At 49.4% G+C, this 22,007-nt stretch overlaps 1 protein-coding gene across 1 annotated transcript; it reads right to left on the bottom strand.

Moving 5' to 3' along the window:
- Positions 1 to 100: 100 nt before the first annotated feature.
- Positions 101 to 4,592, bottom strand: SLC35C1 (solute carrier family 35 member C1). Its single transcript, XM_005522471.3, has 2 exons — positions 4,049 to 4,592; positions 101 to 1,910 (listed from the first exon to the last, which is right to left on the bottom strand). Exons 1-2 carry the CDS (start codon positions 4,590 to 4,592, stop codon positions 1,351 to 1,353), a joined length of 1,104 nt encoding a protein of 367 aa, XP_005522528.2. The 3' UTR covers positions 101 to 1,350.
- Positions 4,593 to 22,007: the final 17,415 nt, after the last annotated feature.

The following is a 22,007-nucleotide window of genomic DNA, read 5'->3' on the forward strand; positions in this document are numbered from 1 at the left end:
TGTTCTTCGGTAGGTGTGGCCAGACATCACTCACGGGGCACGGCACATCATGTAGGATCCACGGAGCAGGGTATGAAGCAATGGCACGGACTGCCCAGGATCGCTATCAAAGTAACTTTATGTTTACAAGGGCCAGGGATTTAGAAAGCTGGTGCAATCACAGTTCACCACAGGATGTTGCTGCTGACCCCCAGGAATCAGAAATAGCAGCACAGACATACTCTACTGCAGAGAACCAGATGGAGGGGTGGGATGGTTCGGCAGAGATTTCTGCAAATCTGTTCAGCAGCAAGTTCCAAGCAAAGGGATTGATGCAGTTGAGCAGAACTCATTACATTGAAGGATTCACTGAGCCGGCCATGGAGGTATTTAAAAGGAACAACTCAAAATGCAAAGACTAGAGAAGCTACAAAGTAAACATGGAGCAAGTCCCCTGAAATAAGGGAATGGGTAACAACCCCATATTCAATACAAACCTACCCCCTACGAAGAGGTTAAAGAAGTGTTGCAAACCCTCAGTGAACTGGGATCCCCACCCTACAGCAGCAACTGTTTCAGAGTAACTTTTCTGCTCCTGCCTGTCACCAAGGGGCCAAGCTCACTCCTCCACGAGAAAGGCCACTGGAGTGAGCGTGTTCTCCCTCACTGGACACAATGCAGAGAGAATGAGAAGTTTAATTCCCGAGTCTTAGCATGCTTCCTCAAACTGAGAAACCAGGTGTAAAAGCAACACAGGAAAAAACCTCATTAGGATGTCATACCGACTCATTGGAAAGGTGTTTTGGAGGCACTGCTGCTGCTTAGACTTGTACATAGCCAGAAGGGAGAGAATTTTCATCCTCTGCACTGAATGGGGCAACAGGAAGAACGCCTGTTGCAAAAACCTTATACAGCAGAACAGTTTACTGAAGTCTAACCCAAATAGTCTGGCTACTTGCCTCTTCCTTACCTGCAGGTTCAGGATTTTATAACTTCAGATTGCATTCATTCAGTTAATTCTAGATCCCTACCTACACAAAGCTCCCTTCCAGTCTTTGTCTGATATAAGCCCACCCCCTCCACCCCACTGTGATGCAAATTTCCCAGATTTGGTAAATAACAACATCCATTTTAAAAAACAATCACAAAAAAAGTACCCCAGTCGATCTCTACAACACATGCTCTCCCCAACTCTGACACGGGGTGAGATAAAACATGATCCAGTCAGGTCTTTGGCTCTGGTTCCTGACACAGCTCCCCATACACTTTGCAGGTGCATTTTTTCCTGCTCCTTCCTCTTCTTCTCCCCAGGAGGAAAGGAGCACCAAAGCTTATCCCCCCCAGGCTCAAAAACAGGGGTGCAGGAGCTGCCTACACACCAGTCTCATTTCTTTCGCCGCTTTTGACATTAGGATCCTCTTGCACCTTCCTCATCTCCAGTCCTTTCACCCATGTGTAGGCGAAGGAGCCCCCCAGAACCATCAAGTTACTCGTCCACCACAAGAAGCTCTTTGTCTCCTCAAAGTAGATAACAGCCAGCACTGTTTGAGCACAGGCCTTGGCTGTCCCAGACACGTTGTGGGTGAGTGGACTAGTGAACTTAATCTGAAGTCCAGTCACGTACCCAATGGCAAAGCCAAACACTCCCCCCAGGGTCATCATGCCCCAAAAACTGGGGCTCCCCAGCTTGTCAAAGTGGTAGAGGGTGTGGAACTCGCCCAGCAGCACCATGAGGGGGAAGAACAGGACACAAGCGTTGACGTTGTTGTAGAAGGTCAGGCGCCAGATGCTACCATCCACCACAGGCAGCACCTTCTTGGTGTAGATAGCATTGAGAGAGACACAAAGGCTTGCTAAGATCCCAAAGAATATACCCGTCCATGACAGAGTGCCCTCTGCTCCTTCCTGGTCAACACCCAGCCAGAAGCCACCTGCAACCAAACAAATCAGGCATCATCTGAACAACTGCTGAAAGGCTCAAAACGTACAAAAATTCATCACTTACTTTGTAGTGGAAACACCACAAGAGACAGGCTTAAGGGCTTCCCCCTTCTATTAAATGAACCCACAAAATGTCATGACTAGTATCCTGGGAAGACTTATTTTGGGAGTGCGTGAAATTTATTGTGTGGGTAATTCAACTTCAGAGGACTAATTCCCACACTGAGCAGGCAGCACTAGTTCAGAAACTACTACTCCAGTTTGTCTTTGCATATAGGTATTTTTTATAGTTTTTTTTTTATTATTATTAATTGAAAAGGCTGAAAACTTATGGATGCTAACTATGATGCAGGGAGCACAGCGCTTGTGGAAAAGCAGGCTGCATAACTTTCTCAGTCTCGCCTGAGAAAGTGGCCTGGGAAACCATAAGGAGGAATTAAAACAATCCTCAGAGACAGAAAACAGCCTTGCAGGTGCTGTTTGTCAGTTTCTTGTTTTCTTGCAAGAGAAGGTTGAGGGGTGGTGAACCCCACTGACCAATGATGGTGATGTGTTAGTTTACTAACCAATAAGAGTTTTACTTTTCTGTACTTTCACATATCAGTCTATAAAAAGGATCGGAGGTAATAAACTGGAGAGAAATTCTCCTGTTTGACTCCCAAGAGAGTCTGTGTCGTTCTTCTTGCTGTTCCCAATAGAGTGACAAAAACTGACACACAGGTAGAAAAAATATTCTTCAGAGTTTAAAAAAAACTCAACTTCATAGACTTTACTGTTAACAGGAAGGAAAAGGTCAGAGAAGAAGATGGAAAGATAGTAAAAACATGGATAGAAGATTAAGCATGATCAAAAAAAAAAAAAAATAAATCAAAAGGCAGAAACTGTGTGCAGTATCTCCATGTTAAACTTTGATGGGCAAAGCACTGTCTAACCCCCTCCAAAACAGGAATTACAGGCTTTGCATCTCCAGGGCAGAGAGGGAGACCTCTTCCCATCCAGCTCATAAGCAAAATGTAAAAGGGAGATGAGCTACTGAAGGAGCACAGCACATTTTCATTAGCTGCTTCTTGTTGGAGGTTGTCTGGGAAGTTGCATGGAAAGCATCTAACATGCTTCAAACTAAGCCCAGATACAAATGGGTTTGATGCACAGACAGGAGGGGCTTTGTGTCAGGCCACAGGGGATACTCAGCTGTGCTGCTATAGCCACGCAGGCAATACTCTCATGGCAAAAGGAGATGGACCCAGGAGGACAGAGCCTTCATCTTAGATAAAGCCTGTCAGGCTGCCAGGCACCACACTCCTGGGCAATGCCTGAACAAAAGAGTAGCTGAAGGCAATTGCTTGCATCACTTGTAGAAAATACAGTAGCTCTGGTCCTGTTCACCTCTTCCAGGGAGATGAGATTCTCTTATTTTTATCTGATTACATTCAGTTCTCTAACACTAAGTGTATACATGCACACCTGGAACCAGACTGAAAGCAAAAGTTCACCATTCTTGGCATCCAAATGGTCCTTCAGCAGAAGGGAGCTTTCGGGGTTACTTTGCCTTTGGAATGGAGAACTTACAAGCATTGCTGTTAAGCCACTCAATGCCTTGCCCTATATCCTAACCACATAACCAGATCTTCTGGTGGTGTTTTATGCTTGGCTTCATCAGCTAACCCTTTATTACATGTGTTCAGCCTACTGTAAAAAACAATTGGCTGGCTCTAATGTATGGTCCCAGTGATGCTGACATAAATGCTATTGTTACCAAAGTTAATAATCAACAAGGACTTGGGAACAGCGAGAAAGCCACCTGCTATTTTATGTCCTGTACAGGGGGAAGAAACAAAAAGGTAAGGCAAATTAAACTTCATCAGAGAGTAGACAGGCTTTAGGGCTCAAAGGAAAAAGGGAGCTATGTCAAATGAGAGCAATTTCTTCTCTTAACGAGTTAACCTACATCCCCCAGACACACAAATTCGGTTGCCAGAGATAGAGCAAGGCACGAGCCCTAAGCTACCCCACCTCACCAGGGAGCTGCCATGCAGGTGAGGATGACTTCCCAAGGCAAGGACACCCCACCACCGTCTCTCCGGGGCTGGCTGTCAGATGGGTGGCAGCCCTTCCTGCTCCCCCTCACCTATGATGACTCCGCAGGCCAGAAGGGCATAGAGGGAGGTGGTCTGCTTGAGGAGGAGGTAGGAGAGCAGCACGTTGAATACGGTGGTGAGGGAGCGCCCCACGTTGTAGAAGGCCACGCCGACATGCTTGAGGCAGAGGTTGTTGGAGGTGACCATGCCGATGAAGACGGCGGAGAGGGGCAGGACGCTGCGGGACACCTTGGGGTCGAGGCGGAGGGCGGGCAGGCCGGCGCAGGGGGGCCCGCAGGCCGCCCCCAGGCTGAGGCCCAGGCAGAGGGCGGCCGTCAGGGCGCACTGGAAGAAGGTGACGAAGAGAGGGGCGTCGAGGCGCAGCGAGGGACTGTCCAGCAGGTACTTGTTGAGGAAGACCATGGCGATGGAGGTGAACCAGTAGAGGCAGACCACCACGGCGATGCGCGGCGCCCGCAGCAGGAAGGGCGCCCGCCGGCCCCCGCCGCCCCCCGCCGGCAGCAGCGGGTCGGCGCCGCCGCCGCCCAGCGCCATCCGCAGGATCCCCGTCCGCGTCAGCTGCGCTCTGCTCATGGCGGGCCGGGCCGCCAGCCACGGCCGCCGGCCCCGCTCAGCCGGCTGCGCCGCCCGCCCCGCGCGTCCCGGAGCGCCGCGGCCCCGCCCGCCGCCTTTATTCACGCCCCGCGGGCCCCGCTCGGCACCGCCCCGGCCGCGGCGCCATGTCGGGGGAAGGCCCGGCCCGGCCCCCGCCGCCCGCTCCGCCCCGGGGCAGCGCCGCTGGTGCGAAATGAGAAATTTATAAAAAAAAATTCTTAAGAAGGGATGCTCTTTGATATTTGAACTTTGTATACTTTCAGGCCGGATCAACAAGAAAGGAGAACAGAGAGCAGCGAGCAAGCAAGCAAGCTCTAAGTGATGCCCGGGTGTCAAAAATAAATTACTTGTTGGCAGAATAGCCTTGTTAAGGTTGAGGTCTCGATGGGTTCCAACGACCTCAGACCCAGGTGGAGGTTAGCAAAGCTTGGAGGGCAAGCTGACAGGGCACACAAAGAATGTAGAAGTTAAAGGCCCTTAGGATATTTTGGCAGGACCCCTAAGAAAAGGAAGAAACTAATGAAGACAGCTCAGCAACTGTACTGAGATCAGCTCCAATTGGGTAAAAGGTAATTCCAATGCGGGATTATAACCACCAGCTTGCTGACCACCGACTCAGGAAACCCACTTACCCAAAAGAAGAGAAAGACTGAGCATGGGGACTAATAACCACGAGAAGTGAGAAAATCATCCGTCGACAGAAGATAGAATATTAATCAACAAAAAATCTAGCTAACTTGTAGCCAATGAATTAACTTTGTTCTATAGCAAATAATGCCTTTGTTTGCAAAAATGTGTCAATAGTGAAAAGTTTTGGTAGCTGTCATACTGGCCTTGTGGATTTCCCACCCATCAACCCTTTCCATGTAGAACTGTAAATGAATCCAATACCTCAACTCTGTGCGTGGATTGGCGTCTTGCATACCAGGTGAAAGAACCTATTTTGGGACAACAGGGGCAGACAGCAACTGGGGCAGTTTAATGGGGAAGAGTAACTGGAGAACAGTCCTCCACAGCCAGGAGGAAGGGTCTTGCTGTGGAACTGCTGGGGAGGGGCTGCCACGCTCATGGATATTAATGGTGACCAGCACTGTATCCACCTGGCATCGCCGGGCGGTGGGTGGCAGGAGGGGACTGGTAGCAGTCTTTGTGTCAGGAACAACACTGCTCTGCTGGCTCGTGTCAGCATCCTTCATGTGCTGGTTGGAGCAAGCGGGATCTGGGTGTTGGATGTGCAGTGGTTTGCTAGCATGGATTTTGCCCACATCCCATCAGAAGCACAGTGCGTTTTGCTGGCTAAGCCTTCTGTACAGAAAACAGGTTTGCATTTTTGTGGAGGTAAAGAAAAGCTTCCCAATATGACCTAAATGAAGTAGGCGTGGTGGCGTGCGAGCAAGGACAGCACAGGCAAGAGTCGGCTGCCTGGTTCCCATTCCTGCATCAATAATTTTGATATCTAACCAGGAGAACGTCTCTGCCGAGGCCATTTTCCTCTCCAATACTGAGCTACAGCCTGTGCTGGCTTGTGCACTACCCCACTACATTGCAAGCAATACAGGAGCTAACAGCTTTCAATGTAGCCTGGGTGTTGGGATAGGCTGCACACATTCTCATGCTAATGCAATTACCCCACAGTCCCACATCATCATTCCAGGTATAAAACACCCATTTGCCTATAATCACATGACAAAACATCCCATGTTCTCTTAATGGTGCTTTATGACAAAGAAGCCTTCCAATAACAAACTCTAGCATGTTGAGAATTCAAGCTGCTGGACAGGATGAAATAAATTAAAATCAATGCCAGATTCCATGTGGTGGAGGAGGCAGCAGTGAGATCTGTCAAACATTGGTCATTATGACCCTCGCTGATTTCAGCTGAGGCTGCTGCAAAGTGTCTGGTTTGCGGTGTCCTGGGGCCCAGCAATTTGCACAGGGCATAATTAAGAGGATTTTGGAAGCAAAGCCAGCAGCGTTAATTGGCCCTCATAGCAATCTTTGCTGCTCTTACAGTTGGGAAGGACAGAAGCATAGTAGGGCTTGTGGGGAGAAAAGTGATGTACTTAATTAGGCCAATTGGTGCTGCTGGAAAATGTTTCAGGCATAACGTGCTTTTCTCAAATCTCTGAAGTCACACTTGATGGTTTTTTTTTTTCCCAGGTGCATTAGTTGGTTTAGTAAATGATGCTGCCCCTCCTCACAACCCTTGCCTTCTAAGCAGCATCTGGGCTCTGATGGGAATCACGTTCCCTCTGGACAAAGAAAGCTGGTGCTGGTGTGCTTGCTTTGGACTACCCAAGGGCCCTGCAGGGTGAGGGGTTGTATTCTGAGCAGCATCTCTCAGCACTGCACCTTGTGATAGGTGCCTGGTAGAGCCCTTGCAACCCCAAGTGAGTTTTGCTTGCTCACCTCACCCACCTCCTCTCTCTGCCTGCACAGCCGGGAGAGCCACCCCATGCATGGTGCTTGTCCGAGCTCACATGGGGTGTGGCATCCCGTGGATGCAGGCCTGCAGCTCCTGCCATGGAAACAGCAGATTGTGACTCTGCAGAGGAGCTGGCATTAAGACAGGGAAAGCTGTTATCGAAATGACCAGCAGGTGCTCCCTGTAGCTCAGCCACGCTTTGATCTTGCTGCTAGAAGTCAGCTAGCACTTACTCATTTCTTCATATCCTGTGTTCCTTCCCATCCACCTTCTTCCAGTGCCTGGCCCAGCACTCCTCTCATAAGTGGTGTCAGTCAGGAAAAAAAAGTAAGCAAACAGTCTGTGTTTGCGGCACTCAGTTGGTTCCATAAGTCCTTGTGGCCTGTTATACATACCTGTGGCTTCAGCATCACATAATTTGGCTTGAATTTCAAGGAATTTGACCTCTCTGACCACTAATGTTGCAAGGATGACAGTGCCTCTGGCAGAATCGATCAGATGTACATTTTTTTATTCTCTCTGCCGCTTGCTGGTGCTGTTCAGAGTGCCTTCTCTAAACTAAACATGGGAGTTGGAGAAGGCAAAAAACTCCCTCCTATTCAATCTTGTCCACTCATTCAGTGCACAGAAGATTGCTTTGGCCTGCAGAAGTTCGAAATATCCCAATCAATAAAATCCTCATTGCTTCTCCTGGGGGATTATCCTACAGCCCTATCACACATGTATGGCACGTCTGCATGGGAAAGTCAACCAGAATAACTCTCTCACCTCTGCCAATATAACTCCCTGGTGCTGACAGTGTATTCCAAAATAAAAGTGATTTGTTCTCTAATAATGAGGTAGTTCTGTGATAGTTGTGCTGGTCAGTCTCCCTAGGCAGAGTTTGTCTACAGCATGGCAATGGTTTTGACAAGTGCTTTGAATAAAGGCTTTCCTAGGTGAAAAAACTGACCAGAAGAATTACTTTGCCCTAGCCCTGCCTGCCTACCTGCCTCACGAGGGTGCTTTGCTTTGGGGGGAAGATGTTTCAAAATTGTAGGTTTAGAAATTCTAGAGTAAAGATAGGAATAAGTAGGTTATAATGCTAATATAAGCTGTTTAGACAATGTCTGGCCTTCTGCACAATGTTGGTCTTAGGCTTCTCTGAATAAAATCTTAGTTGAATTAAACCTGATCTTCTATGAGAAAAAAAAAAATTTTGATTAAAAATACTTCCAGAGACTGAATTCAATAGGACACTAGCAGTGTTATTCTGATATCTGGTTCTTTTCCACTAAATAATGAACACTCCTTTTCATGCTTGGCATTGCCTGGTTCAAGTTTTCAGGCTTCTGGATCTTGTTACAGCTTTGCTGATTCTTTTACAAGCAAGCAATTAGAGGCAGCTGAAGTTACCTTTTTTTGGAAAAGATAAATAATTTTAACTTCATTGCAGAACATGTTTATTATGCTACAACAGAAAAGATTCACTCCTTTATGCAGATGAGACCTCAATATTTTCCTGCCCTGCTGCCTGGTTGTGTATTAACATGGTAGCACATACTGTGAGGAGCCAGCACAGGATTATTCCTGGCTTAGGAGTGTGCTGCTTCATGTTGCCTGAGTGCTTAAAGAATAAACAATTATCACTAATGGAGGTCTGAGGCTGGGAAAAAAGCAGCTTTGACAGGTTCTTTATGTAGAGAAATCTGGCTGGTAGTGTCCCTGCTCCCATATTTTGTGAGGTGCCTGCACTGCTGCTGGTGTGTGGCACGCCTGATGCCCTGCCTGCTGCTGGTGTGCACACACATACACATACACTCCTGCATCTTACTTACTTCCCTATGTGATTAGAAAACCTTTTTAACTATGAGAGGTGCTGCTCCTCCGACAAGAGAGCTCTCCCCTTCCCACTAAAATTAGGTGACCTACTTGAAAGCATGCAAATCAGCTGATAGCCAGCAGCCTGGCTGATAAAACAGCAATGGGCTTTGGGGTGTACATCAAACCTGGTAGTGAGACAGCACAGATTGCATTTCCTGGCCACACAAGAGACCTGGACATATTGACTGTTGTGTTATCTTAGGCCCTCCATAAGTCATGTAGAAAAGCAAACAAAGCAGCAGAAAACACTGCCAGTTTTGTTTCTGGGTTTGGGGTTAGAAATAGGACTCATTCCACTACCTAGAACGGGACATGGGAAAAAATCCACTCAGCAGTGAGGTCATTCCAGTATATTTAATAATTTATTGTTCTTTACAAGCATAGGTATCTGATTTCCAGTTAATACGAATATCCTTAATGCTGACATTTATGGACATTTAAGTATGGAGCTTACAAGTTACCAATTTAGATTCATACATGTATCAACACACAAACATATAAGTATATAGATAATCTGTACATACACATATGTGTGTGGGTATGCTCAGACTATGTACAGGTGGTCTGGTGCCACAATGGTGTCCAAGCAGGGACCAACAACCCAGGAGGGTTCATCTGTGACAGAAGCATCACTTTATTGTGACAGGGGTATTACTTTACTGGACCTACTGGTGATTCCTCTGGTTTGCTGGGTATGTCATCAAAATTAACTTCAGCTTTTGAGGTTTCAAGTTTGAACTGCAGATATTTTCTGGTAACAGCAGGTCTCAGCTGTCAGACCATTACTTAGTCTTTGCTGATAATCAATACAGGAGAAGAAGGCCAATGCAAAATCTAAGATTGAATTAATCAGATCAGATTAGCTGAATCAGGTCTCTCTCTGCTAGAGCAGTAAACATGAATCAGAGGAGATAATTGAGTTATCTCTTACTATTGTCCTTAAACAACACCTGTTTCTAGCACCAGTGTTTCCCATTACAAAACAGCTTCTTTCCAGACTCCCCCAGTCCATAGGAGAAATGGCCTTGGCAGAGTTTTACTGCTGTAGCAGAATAATAGATGTTGCTGCAGTTTCATTGTGGAAAAAAATGGAACTCCAGGGGAGTCCAGTGCAGAGGAGGCCTCGTGTCACTGCGGAATTGGAACAGTTTTGGTCTAGGTGAATTTTTTAGCTGTGGTTCTGTGCCAGCTTTGTTGGCCCAGACAGCTGCTGCAAAGATGCTTTGGTGCCTCCCCCACATGCTGTCCCTCCAGCAGCCTGGTGACACTAGCTGGAAAGTGCTTGGATCCAGCTGCACCCAGCTCAGACACCTTCCTGGACCCAAGAACATGGGCACTCACACAGAATCTGCTGGAGCTCAGCCCAGAAGGGGCTAACTCCCAGCTGGATCCAAACCAGCTTTAAAGCTGGATCAAAACCAGCACTGCCTGGGCTCTTCATCTCTGGACGTCTGGTGCCAGGTCCCTGGAGCAGTCATGCTGACTCAGCTCTGTAGAGAGGCAACAGGACCTCTACAAGGGCTCTACCACATCAAAGCAGCCCTGAGCTTTGCAAATCTGAGCTATTTCTGGAAGCAGTGCAGGTGTCCCATCAGCTAATAAAATTGGCCACATCTCAGACTCTCTCTGCATCTGGGGCATGCTGTAACCCCACCTAGGACAGTCTCACCGTGCATAAGAGGAAGTGCATAAGAAAGACTTAATGAAGTTTTCTCCTGGTTTTCTTGTGCCCTCCTGGCATCCTCAGAATTTTGCCTGGACTGTGGAAATGGTGGGTACCTGTTTTGACCATGGGCAGAGACTGAAGGCAAAGGTAGTAGCAAGTTCCTTCCACCCGAATTACACCACCATCATCTGGCAAATACCTGAGCCTGGATCCTTCCCCTTTCCTGTTCCCCTGGCGTGAAAGCCAAGCTCTGTTTGGAACAGTGACACCGAAGTCCCGACTGCACATCGGTGCCGGAGGAACGATCTGGATTACAAGGAGCGGCTGTGGCAGAAGTGACGCTAGAGGGCAGGGCTGGCACACGGTTGGAGCCTTCCCGGGGGGGTGGGAGCAGCCTGGGGCTGGACTGGGGCGCAGGTGGGCAGGAGGCTGGGGCAGCGCTGGGGCTGGGCTGCAGGGGGACCCTGGTCTTGCTGTCCTGCTCTGCCGCCCGCTTGCAGCCGTGGGAGGCAGGGGAGGTGCGCACAATGCAGCAAGGGCTGGGAGCTCTGCGACTGCTTTCTGGGGTGCATGGGGATGGTAAGGCACGGGGCACATCTCCAGCTGCCCACGCTAGCCTCTGTCACCACCCAAGAACGGTATGGAATCAAGACTTAAAGGCCCAGGTGACAAATCAGAAATCACAGCATGACACAAAACACGGATTAAATGCATTGCCCAGTTCCTGAATGTTTCCCGGGCACCCCCCACTATCCACCTCATCCCGTGGGCTGCAGCAGCCTCTGCTTTCCACTCATGCCAGGTAGGAGCTGGCTGAGACCCGACTGCCTGAGCAGCAAAAATGACTCGACAGGGCAGGGTGAAAACTGGCAGCCCACAGCAAAAAAAGCCTGAAGAAGATACTCCTTTGTCTTTCTGTCTCTGAAGAAGAGTGGATAACCTTGAGAGAAGGTGGATAGCATCCCAGGGTGATCCCTGGTTCAAAAGGATGGCTGGGGATGGCTCTGCTTGCCATTGCCGGGGAACAGCCTGGCTGCAGCGATGCTGAGCTCTCTGCCTGGAGCTGGAAATGCCCCTGCTGCCAAGGCCAGGTCAGGGGAGAGAGCACTAGCCCAGCCCCTTAGGATCAGGGCAGGCAGGTAGTGGGCTGTGATTTATGAGGCAAGCCCTTGGAAACTCTCCAAACCCAGTGCTTAAGTGCTTCTGAATGGCAGCATTAATTACTATTAAAAACATACATTTATATCTCTCTCACCTGCTTTAAATCCTGTGAAATTAGATTTCCTACCCAACCCTTCCAGCCTTCTTGGCAGCTCAGGGTGTTTTATAGGTCTATAAAGCCCCACAGTACCTGCTGTCTACATGGGCTCTTATTTACGAGGCCTTTAACAGTCTTCCTGGCTGCACCACCTGAGCCCCCTAATCATTTAGTTTCCATGTGTCTTGGACGGTGTGGTCCCTTCAGCCACCCCAACAGCCATTCCTCCCCATGAGGACTGGCTGATTCAGAGACCCAGGTACCTGGGGTGGGATTTAGGCTGTGCTGGGGCATCCTGTTGAACCCATTTCCAGCATGTGGGCCAGCTTCCCTGGTTTTGCATAGAAAAGGGATTCAGTGAGACAAGTGCCTCATGACAATGTTGTGTCCTTGTTTGTGTGTCTTTTACAGCAAAGTCATACAAGGCATCACCAAAAGCACCCAGAACCTCCCAGGTCTGGGCTAAACCCCCAGATTTACTGAGCACAGAAACAGTAGTTTATATACACTGTCTGTGCAGTGTACAGATTTTGCAGAAAAGCAAATATCATTCCCATAGATTATCCTTTCTTTTGGATGCAAACTATGTAGAAGTATCTTAAAATAGCCAACTTTTCCCTAATGGACTGCAGCCATTTTGCAACTCATCCTTTTTTGGATGCCTTGACAGACAGTGTGTTTAAAAACGTAGCATGCCTTTGGACTGAGACATGAACCCCGTATTGCTGGGGGCCCTCTTGTCCCCGTGTCACAGAGGACAGGGTGGGGTGGAGTCAGGAGCTCCATTCTTCTCCAGGTCTCTCCTATATCATATCCCCACATGCCTCCCCAGCACTTCAGGGTTGTCAGATCTGCTAGAGATTGGATGATGCTCTGGGGAACTGGCCAAATTTGTGTGCCTGTATCAGCCTGCCGGGGAGGAAGTGATAGATATCTCTGCCTCCTGACTCCCAGGCTGGGCATGCTAATTTATAGATTGTATCTGTCACTCCTGATAAATGATGTCTTACTTCCCTATGCCACCTTCAAATTGAGTTTTTAAGGCTAGGTCAGGTGAAGAAACCAAAGGGTGACTCTGCTTTTGCTTTGCTCTGACTTTGTTCTCTGCAGTTGGGCTGAAGTTGGCTTTTCAGGTAAGATGTGGATCTGTTATGGATCTGCTCTGCTGGCCGGTTGGGCAGAGTGCCTGCCCCTAATGGGGCTCTCTGTTGCTCTCTCTGCCTGGCTCTCTCAGGTGCTTGGTTTGTTCTGCTGTGTCTTTGGGGAGGTCCAGGAGAGGCATCTCCCTCCTCATCCTGCTCCATCCAGCTCTGTTCCCAGTCTGCTGAGCTGGCTGGGAAGGTGGAGTGGACCCAAGGCCTTGCTAAAGAGGGTGCCAGAGCCTGAGGTTCTTCAGGAGCACAAGGCATTAACAGAAAGCTCCCAGCACTGGCTCCTGTCCACACTTGAAGCCAATAGTGTGCCCGTGCCACTCTTCAGGGTAAAGTGGCATTTTCCTTTCTCTGCACATTTCAGGTGTGATCTGTGGAGCGTTAATTTCTTCAGGGGTTCTGTTTGAATGAGCACAAGCAAAGTTTTGGTGAGCATCCTTCTCCAGCAGAGAGGACCGTTTTCTGGAGCACAGCCAATAGCTTAGAGCTGTACATACGTGGGCAGCTTTGTTCCTCCTCCAGGGAGCTGACTAACAAAGTTAAGAGCTGGCCAAGCAGGCCAGGATTAAGCATATCATTGCTCTAACCCTCCTGGGGTTACAGTGGTTAAAATGTGAGTAAGACCTGTTTATCTTGTCATTATTAGGACCTGAATATTTTCTTTTTCCCCAAGAACAGTCTGGTGAAGCTACCTCTTTATGCCTTTTATGCCTGAATGTCACAGCAGTAACACAAAATAAACCAGCCCAGTGAATACCTTCCACAGCTGATGAAAGAATGAACCAGTAATGCCTCACAGAGGCAGTAACCTTCTGCCCAGGGCTAACTCTGAAACCTGGTAAACCATCATCTAAACTACACCACAGCCCTCGCTTAATTTCTAGCAGCCACAGCAGTTAAAATTTCCCTGCATAACAATTACAGCCATTTGAGATAGCAATCTTGCAGCACATTGGAAACTAAAAATGATGGAGCTGGGAACAGTAAATGGAATTTGAACTTCCAGTTAAAGAAATACAGAGGAGACGGCTGTGATTTGATTCAGATTTAATTCAATCCAAGTTTCTCCCTTTCAAGGTTTGTTTTTTTCCTCCAGCTGCTGCAGACTCTTCCCACCCGCTGCAATTCAAGCTGCAGAATAAACCTTGCTGTTGAATTTAGGTCAAGCTTGGCTGGGAATATACTGGGCCTTGGCCATTATTAAATTAATATGTATAGCATGAAGACCACGCTGCAAATGCAGGAGTGGATGCTTTAAAGCCAGCACCCAGTTCTGTTGCACCTGAAGGACCTGTGGGCAATTGATGGTAAAGAAAGGGCAATGGGGCTGGCATGGGGCACGGGGGATCAAATTGGAACTGTATCTTCCAAAACTAGTAAGTTGAAATCCTCAACCTGGCTGTAGCTTGGGATTTTGATACTGAGGAGGCATTACCTTAAGTCAAGAAAAATTCCTGGTCAAAGGAACCCAGGGCAGAGTGGAGGCTGACAGCAAAGTTTTCTCCAGCTGCCTCCACCCCTGCCACTCCAGTTGGCTGCACAGGAGAATTTTCATGGTATTATATTTGTGCTTTTTAACCTCTGGCTCCTGTTGACATGATGTGAACCTTCTCACATCCAGAATATCAATAAGAAGATTGAAGGGCCCACATGAGTCCAGCACTCATGTATGAATGGGAGGAAATGGGGCAGGGAATCCTGCCTCCCAGACTTCTTGGAGCACCAGGAAAGCAAGTGAGGGCTGCCCACTGGCATGCTTCTGGACATCCAGCTATGTTTAATGCATCCTTTGTCTCCATCTTCAACACAGATGAGGGTCGAAGGGGGTCTCAGACCCCTGAACTGGAGGACCATGACTGTGAGAGTGATCACCTTCCAGTTGATCCTGAAACTGTGCAGGATCTGCTGCTCCAGCTGGATCCCTACAGATTTATGGGGCCTGATGGGATTCATCCAAGAAGCCCCGGTGAGCTGCTGATGCCATCACAAAACCTCTCTCAATGTTTTTTGAGTATTCTTGGGAATCCAGAGAGGTCTGAGCTGACTGGTAGCTGGCAAATGTTATCCTGATTTTCATGAAGGGCAAGAAGAAGAACTCCAGAAACTACAGGCCTGTCAAGCTTATATCAGGGCCCAGTAAAGTTATGGAGAAGATTATTCTGGGAGGTATTGAAAGACAACTGAAAGACAATGCAGCCAATGGCCACAGCCAGAGAGCTTCATGAGAGGAAAGTCCTGCTTATCAAACCTTATTTCCTTTTGTGACAACATAACCCACTTGGTTGATCAAGGGAAGCCAGTTGATGTAATCTTTCTGGATTTCAGTAAAGCTGAGCCCTGTGTGCAGTTTCAGGTACCACAATATAAGAAAGACATTAAGCTATTAGAGAGTGTCAGAAGGAGGGTCACGAGGATGAAGGGCCTTGAGGGGAAGCTGTATGAGCAGCAGCTGAGGTCACTTGGTCTGTTCAGCCTGGAGAAGAGGAAACTGAGGGGAGACCTCATTGCAGTCTCCAACTTCCTTGTGAGGTGAAGAGGAGGGGCAGACACTGGTCTCTGCTCTGTGATGACCAATGACAAGACCCAAGGGAATGGCCTGAAGTTGTGTCAGGGGGGGTTTAGATTGGATATTAGGAAAATGTTTTTCACCCAGAGGTGGCTGGGCACTGGAACAGGCTCCCCAGGGAAGTGGTCCCAGCACCAGCCTGACAGAATTCAAGAGGTTTGGACAATACACTTGGGCATATGGTGCGACTCTAGGGGATGATCCTGTGCAGGGCCAGAGGTAGGACTCAATGATCCTTGTGGGTCCCTTCCAACGCAGCATCTTCTGTGATTCTGTGTAAATAGAAAGGTAAATGTAATTGAGGAGGAGAAGCCTGTGTGAGGCTGAGAAGCAGGCTCAGGCTGGGCATGGGGCCAGGAAGGTGGCTCAGTGCTCCTGCTGCAGTGAAACTCAAACAATCCCTTTTATCTTTCTGTGTGTATCAAGAACGCAGGATATGAGCAGCAAGAGGGCTGCTGACAGTGCTCCAATGCACAGCAAGTTGCAGCCTGAAAATTATTCCATGGATTAAAGCATAGAAGCACCAGTTTATGCCTCACAGAGGAGCTGTTGGCTACTGTAACATAACCCAGGAGCTGCAGGGCTCCTTGCAGCAGCTTGTGTTCTGATGATAGGAGCGCATCTTGTGGCATTGCCTCCCTGCTGCCCCGTTCTGTGTGGGTCCATATAGTAAGAACCAAAAGGCAGGCACCCCTTCCTTGCTTCCACTTATTCATCAAAGCATATAAAAAGGGTATAAAGATAATTCCCAAGAGCTCACTGAACAGAAGCACTCACATAACTTCTGCCCCACTCCAGCTCTGTCTGATCTCCATGATCCCCTGCTAGACAGGCAGACAGGCTAGAGAAAAACAAGTACCAAAGGCTGGAGGGGAATCATCTCATGGGCACAGCCCATGTCCCACAGTCCCACAACTTGTTCCACATTAACTGGTCCTGATGCAGGTGCCTGGGGGTTGACAGGGAGAGGAGTGAGGTCTGTTGGTGTCATCTTGTCCCCAGCTCATCCCTTGCTCATACTTCCCAGCACACTTGCAATGGCATCACCCAGATTCCCCCAGGATCACTAACCATGCTCTTGGTTGCACATCCTGTGCTGAACTCCACATTCCCCAGCACGTGGGTGCTCATATCTCATTTTGTGCTAGTGGGGCTGCTGATGTGACTCTGATTGCCTGATAAATGTAACTGAAGTGAGTGGTTTCCCCTGGTGTTATTACCTGGAGCTGCTGGTGGGAGTTAACAGTAGCTGGAGTGCAGCTGTGGGGCCTTCTGCGTCTGCAGCAGCACAGAGGACTCCTGGGCAGTCAGTGCCGTGCTCTGGATCACTCCCCTCCTGCCTCCTCCAAGCTAGGAAAATGCTCTGCCATGCAGCCCTGCTGTATCCACCTAGCTCAGACAGTCCTTTAAGCTGTGCTTTTTTGGTTTTGTAGAATCACCCTCACTTACACACTTGAAGGAATCCCTTTAATGCACTCCTGGTTTATTACTTGTCATTTTCAATATACCTCTAGCCTGTTACACTGTCTGAGGCCAAACTCTCCTGCACCACTTGCTAACAGTATTGTGCTGTGGCAGACAATTAAACAAAAAAGCCTCTCAAAGAACTCTTCAGGTAAGGTTACATCTCAAAATCTATTGGTAAGAGTGGAGACCAGAGTACCTGCAGGATGATCAGGCATCAGGCATAAAGGAGTGGAAGTATATGATTGTAGAGCATGGATTTGGGAAAGTGCTTTCTCTCCAGCATCCCAAGGGGCTAGTGGCAGGATTAGGAGCATTATTCTGCATCAGGATCGTTTGAGTGTAGAGTTTGTTAGTTGACAACCTAAGAAGCAGTGTTAAAATAAGGCATGGAAGTCCAGATTTCTGCAGAGAAGGGGCTGGAGAATCTTCTCCTGATGTGGAGCCAGGTACTGTGGGGTGGTTGATCTCCTCTCAGGGAAGTCAAGAACCCTTCAGGGAGTATTATGATAGAAAACCAGTGGCAGTTGCAGGGCCAGGACTCTGACAGCTAGTCTCTCCTTTTAATTGCAAACTCTTGAAAATTAATTAAATTAGTTGCAAATCTCTTGAAGAATGCATTTCTTTGCATTCTTGAGGAATGCATTTTTGCCTTCTTGAAGAATGAGCACAGATTAAATGGTATCAGCTAAAACAGAGTGCATCCCGCACTGAAGAGATCCAGGAAGCAAAGGCTGTCTGGGACATGTCTTTTCACCTGTTTTATTGAACAGTTCTTGAAGATTTGGAGCCCCCATGGTTTTCCACAGTCTCAAAAAGCTCCTCCAGCCAAGACCTGTTCAGCATCAGGGCATCAGACCTACCCACCACCCCTCTGCCCTCATCCCCAAGTAAAGTCAGTGCTCACCATTTCTGAGCAAGCAAAGGGAGGCTTTGTTTTTGGGGTGGGACAACCACAACAGTGCCTGGTAAAGGGTGTGTGAGGGCAGTGGCAAAAGCAGAGAAAGGGGCTGCAGTTCAGCATTGACTGACAAGGTTCATGACGCAAAGCCAGCCCATGGACACCATTTCTGCTCGCAGTGCTGTGTGCCTGTCCCTGCTGCAGACCAGCAGAATGAGGAAAGCCATCTTATGGGGCAAAGGCCCGCCTAGCAACAAACCAGCAAATATAGGGTGGAGGAAGGGGGCAGGACCCCCAGGCTGCAAAACTCTGCCCCCCACTACCCCTTTGCCTTGTAGGGCTGCCCCTATCCCCTCCCAGGAAGTCACAGGCTCTTCATTTAACTCTCAAAGCACCTGAGGCAGCTCAGCTCACAGAATTCCCCACTTCTATGGAAACCTTTTTATTATTATTTTTTTAATTTCTGTTTTTATAGAGGACTTTGAAGATGCTTGTTGCCATGGAAACATGCTTTAAAGAGTGCCTTTTCCCTTCTCTACCTCGAGAACTTCTGTTGCCATAACAGCTGCATCCAGCTCCTCCCTTCTCCCTGCCAGCTGCCCCACCATGGGATGCAGTGAGGTTCTGCCTTTGGGGTCCCAGAGCCCCCGGTGGTCAGGGCCAGAGGAGATGTTTATACTCCTGCAGGTGTTTGGTGTCCATCCTCACGCCTCTGTGTGCTGGGTGTGGAAGAGACAGCCTGCTGAAAGAGCATCTCTGTGCTATGCAGTGCCTGCAAGCCCCTTTTGTACACAGGGGAGGGGCTCTGCCCTCGCCCTTGGCTCTCACATCCCACATCAGTGACACTGGCTGGTTTTTTTAACTATTTCTCCTAAAGCTCTTGGCTGAACCATTCTCCTACAGCTCAGTGGGCAGCATTGTGGCTGAGCTGAAAGGAGCACCTGCAATTAGGGTGGCTTTGATCTCTGCAGCACACAACGTTGGGCAGCTGCATCTGTTTTCTGGCCCTCATACAGAGCAGGGTCCCTTGTCTTGGTGACAGACTTCCCTGGGCAGTGGTGCATCCCTGGTGGATGGGACATGCTTCAGGAGCATCCATCTCCTGAGCAGCCCAGCCCATGACACATGGCAGGGAGGATGGCACAGGTGGTCACTGGCCGCTGCCCATCTTCTGGGCACACCGTTCCAGCCCTGCTCGTCTCACTGTCACTGCAGACAAACCACAGCAACTAACCTGTTTCTTTCCAATTCACTTTGCAACCATTAGCTCCTGTGGCCACAGCTCCCAGTTCCTCCACAGTGGCAGAGCAACCTTGGACTGTGCTGTGAACCCCCTGGTCTGGTAAGCCCAGACAAAGCCAAAGCATCCCTGCCCTAGAAGCTTGGCACGGTGGCCCCAGGCAAGGTCTGAGGCCACAGGCAGTAGGACCTGGACCACATCTGGCTGTTCTGTGCCCCTCTGTCCTGCTGCACCTTCAGCCAGCCAGGTCTGCAGCCACTCCCCAGCTCTGAGAGGCCAAATATCTGCCTTGACAGCCCTGAGCTCCCTCCTCAGCTCTGCTTACACCCCTTGCTCCGGGCCTGCATCGCCTCGTTCTTCTCCCACTCTCACGTGTTGCCTGAGTAATATCTTCCCTCTGCGTCAATGAGTCGTTTGGGGACAGGGTGCTGCAACATCCCCCCGGGCCTGCTGTACCTCCAAGCACGATTCTGAACAGGTGGGAGGAGAGGGGGGCGAAAAGGGGGGCTGCAGATCCCCCGTCCCTCCCTGCTGGGCATGCACATGCCTGTCACAGATGGCTGCTTGCCTCCCACCCTGGGCTGCGTCAGCCACTTGCATCTCTTTGGCAGAACTCTCCACTGGGCAGGGATCCCCCAGTGCAGTTCCAGTGCTGGATAAGGCACAGCCCAGCGAGTGGCAGAGGTGCAGCTAACAATGCCCAGAGTACCCAGAGGGAGACAGGTTTCCCATCTGCCCCCTTGCAGTGCCGTGCCTGAAGCATCGTTGTAGCAAAGCAGACTGACCCATTCCCCTGTCTTCCCACAGGCTGCTGCAGAGCCAAGCCTCACTGAGAGAGCTGGTCACCACCATCTCAATGAATGCAGCCCTGCTTGCTTCAGCAATTACCTGCCAGTGCCTCACAGCCCACCCCCAGCTCCACATCTCCTGCTGATGAGAAGTGGGGAGCAGATATGGAGCACCTTCATCCATGGATGCTCTGAGGGCTGGATGCCCTTTCTGCCAGAGACACCCGTGTGCCCAGGACAGGGTCCTGGGACTAGGGCAGGGCCACTGGCCGCCAGAGAGTTCTGGGTGAGTGCATTAGCCCCTGGACAGACTATAAATTAGACTTTGCATTAGCAAAATCACCACCAGAGAAGGATGGCAAGGCTCTCAGCACAGGTACAGCTTCTGTGGCTGCATCCACACTCATGGGAAAGCTCAGCATCAGGAAAGGATGTCAGTGAAAGCAGTGCTATGGTCCCCCACAGCCAGGAAGTGCTGGCTGGCAGGTGACAGAATTAGTCAGCCACTGGGACAACTGAATGTCCTCAGGAGAAGGCACAGAGGCCACACTGGCTTCTTCTGCACTGGCACCACAACTCCAAATCCCCCAGAGGCACTAGCCTTGAAAAGAAAGAGGAAAAAATGTTCTTGTGAATCAGGGCAAGAAGGGTTAGGAGATTGCTGGGCTTTTTTCTTAAATGTGATTTTTTAAGTTAGAAGAGAAAATGCTCTTTTTATTTATTTCCTGCTTTCTGAGCTTTTAGGGTGCATTGGGGTCAGATTTTCAAAGTGTTTCTCCAAGCAGTGAGGGATAGAAGCTTATTTAAAAGTGAAGTGAGGTGGGAGAGAGAGAAAAACATGCTTCTGGCATCGGGATCTGGGTTTGCAGAAGAAACAGCAAGTCCTGAGAAAGGCACAGCAATGGGGTCACCCTTTACAGCTCTCCAGCTTGCTGTGAGTCTCAAAACCTTGTCCCCAAATCCTCATATTTTTCCAAGTGTCTCCCACTACCTTCCTTCACCATTGCAGCTTGCCCTGCATGGCCCAGTGTGTGGGCTGCAGCACTTCAAACCCATCCCAAAACCCCTTCCTCTTCTGGAGCTCAGCTCTCCAGTAGCCCTGTATTGGCTGAAGCGCTCATGCAAAATAGAGTCACAGAAACAAACATTCCAGAAGAGGGAGAAGTATCCCCAGCCTTCTCCAGAGGGCAGTAGCAGTGGACATCCAAATAGCCACAATGTAATCTCTCCATGACGTTGAAAACTCTCTCTCGGTTTCCATTCTAAACGGAATGGAACTCTTTACACAGCATTAGCACTTGCTCTGCACCGTAGCAAGGTCTTGCCACGCTTAACTCGATCAGCGCAGTTCCCTGTGGCTGTGCACGCGTGAGGGCTGTGTGTCTGTGTGCACAGAGCCAAACAAAACTCCTCTGAGGCTAAAAATCCCAAATTTTTGCCACCCAGATCTTTTGAGTTTTGCTACTAATCACCATGACCAGGAAAGTTTAAAGAAGAGGTTTGGTGTACCTGCACATCCCAGAGTACCTCTGTGTCATGACATTCCATGGTTCCCAAGCCAGTCTGCAGGCTGGGGAGCAGCTCAGAACAGACTGCTGATGTGCTGATGTCCTTCCCCCACCAGACAGGGAATGGACTTTAAGAAATGGCTGTATTTTCACCACAAGCTGCCACAGGTGCTGTGGAGGAGGTGATGCTTACCACGGTCAGTGCTGTGTGAAGCAGCCCCACATGCTGAGGGCACCAGGACTCCGAGGGGTTGGGTAGCAGGGGACCAGCTGGGAGGCACCTCAGCTCCGGCTGGGGCTCACAGGGCAGACAGCTGGTCTGACAGGCTGCATGAGGCCAGAGGGCCAACCCCTCCTGAGCCAGCTGGGACTCCGAAGAGGCTCATCTCCTGCTCTGTTTACCGCATCTTTCCTGCCAAGGATTTTCTTGGCCAAGCAGTGGCTGGGTCTCGGTGCTGCTGCCCGATGCTGCTTGGCTCAAGCAGAGCTACCCTTAGAGGGAGGGGGTCCGCCAGCCACGGATGTGCTTTGCCAGCCTTGCCGGGCTGGCTGCTGAGTGTGTGG

This window comes from Pseudopodoces humilis, chromosome 7 (genome assembly GCF_049639895.1).
Source record: "Pseudopodoces humilis isolate 2021_Gansu_Grassland_sample_001 chromosome 7, ASM4963989v1, whole genome shotgun sequence".
NCBI classification, from domain to species: Eukaryota; Metazoa; Chordata; class Aves; order Passeriformes; family Paridae; genus Pseudopodoces; species Pseudopodoces humilis.

Bases quoted from the DNA above. Each gene is read 5' to 3' on its own strand.
- SLC35C1 (XM_005522471.3), bottom strand. From the start codon at position 4,592: ATGAGCAGAGCGCAGCTGACGCGGACGGGGATCCTGCGGATGGCGCTG. The intron at 1,911-4,048 runs GTGAGGGGGAGC...GTTTGGTTGCAG, and splicing joins GGCCTGCGGAGTCATCATAG to GTGGCTTCTGGCTGGGTGTT.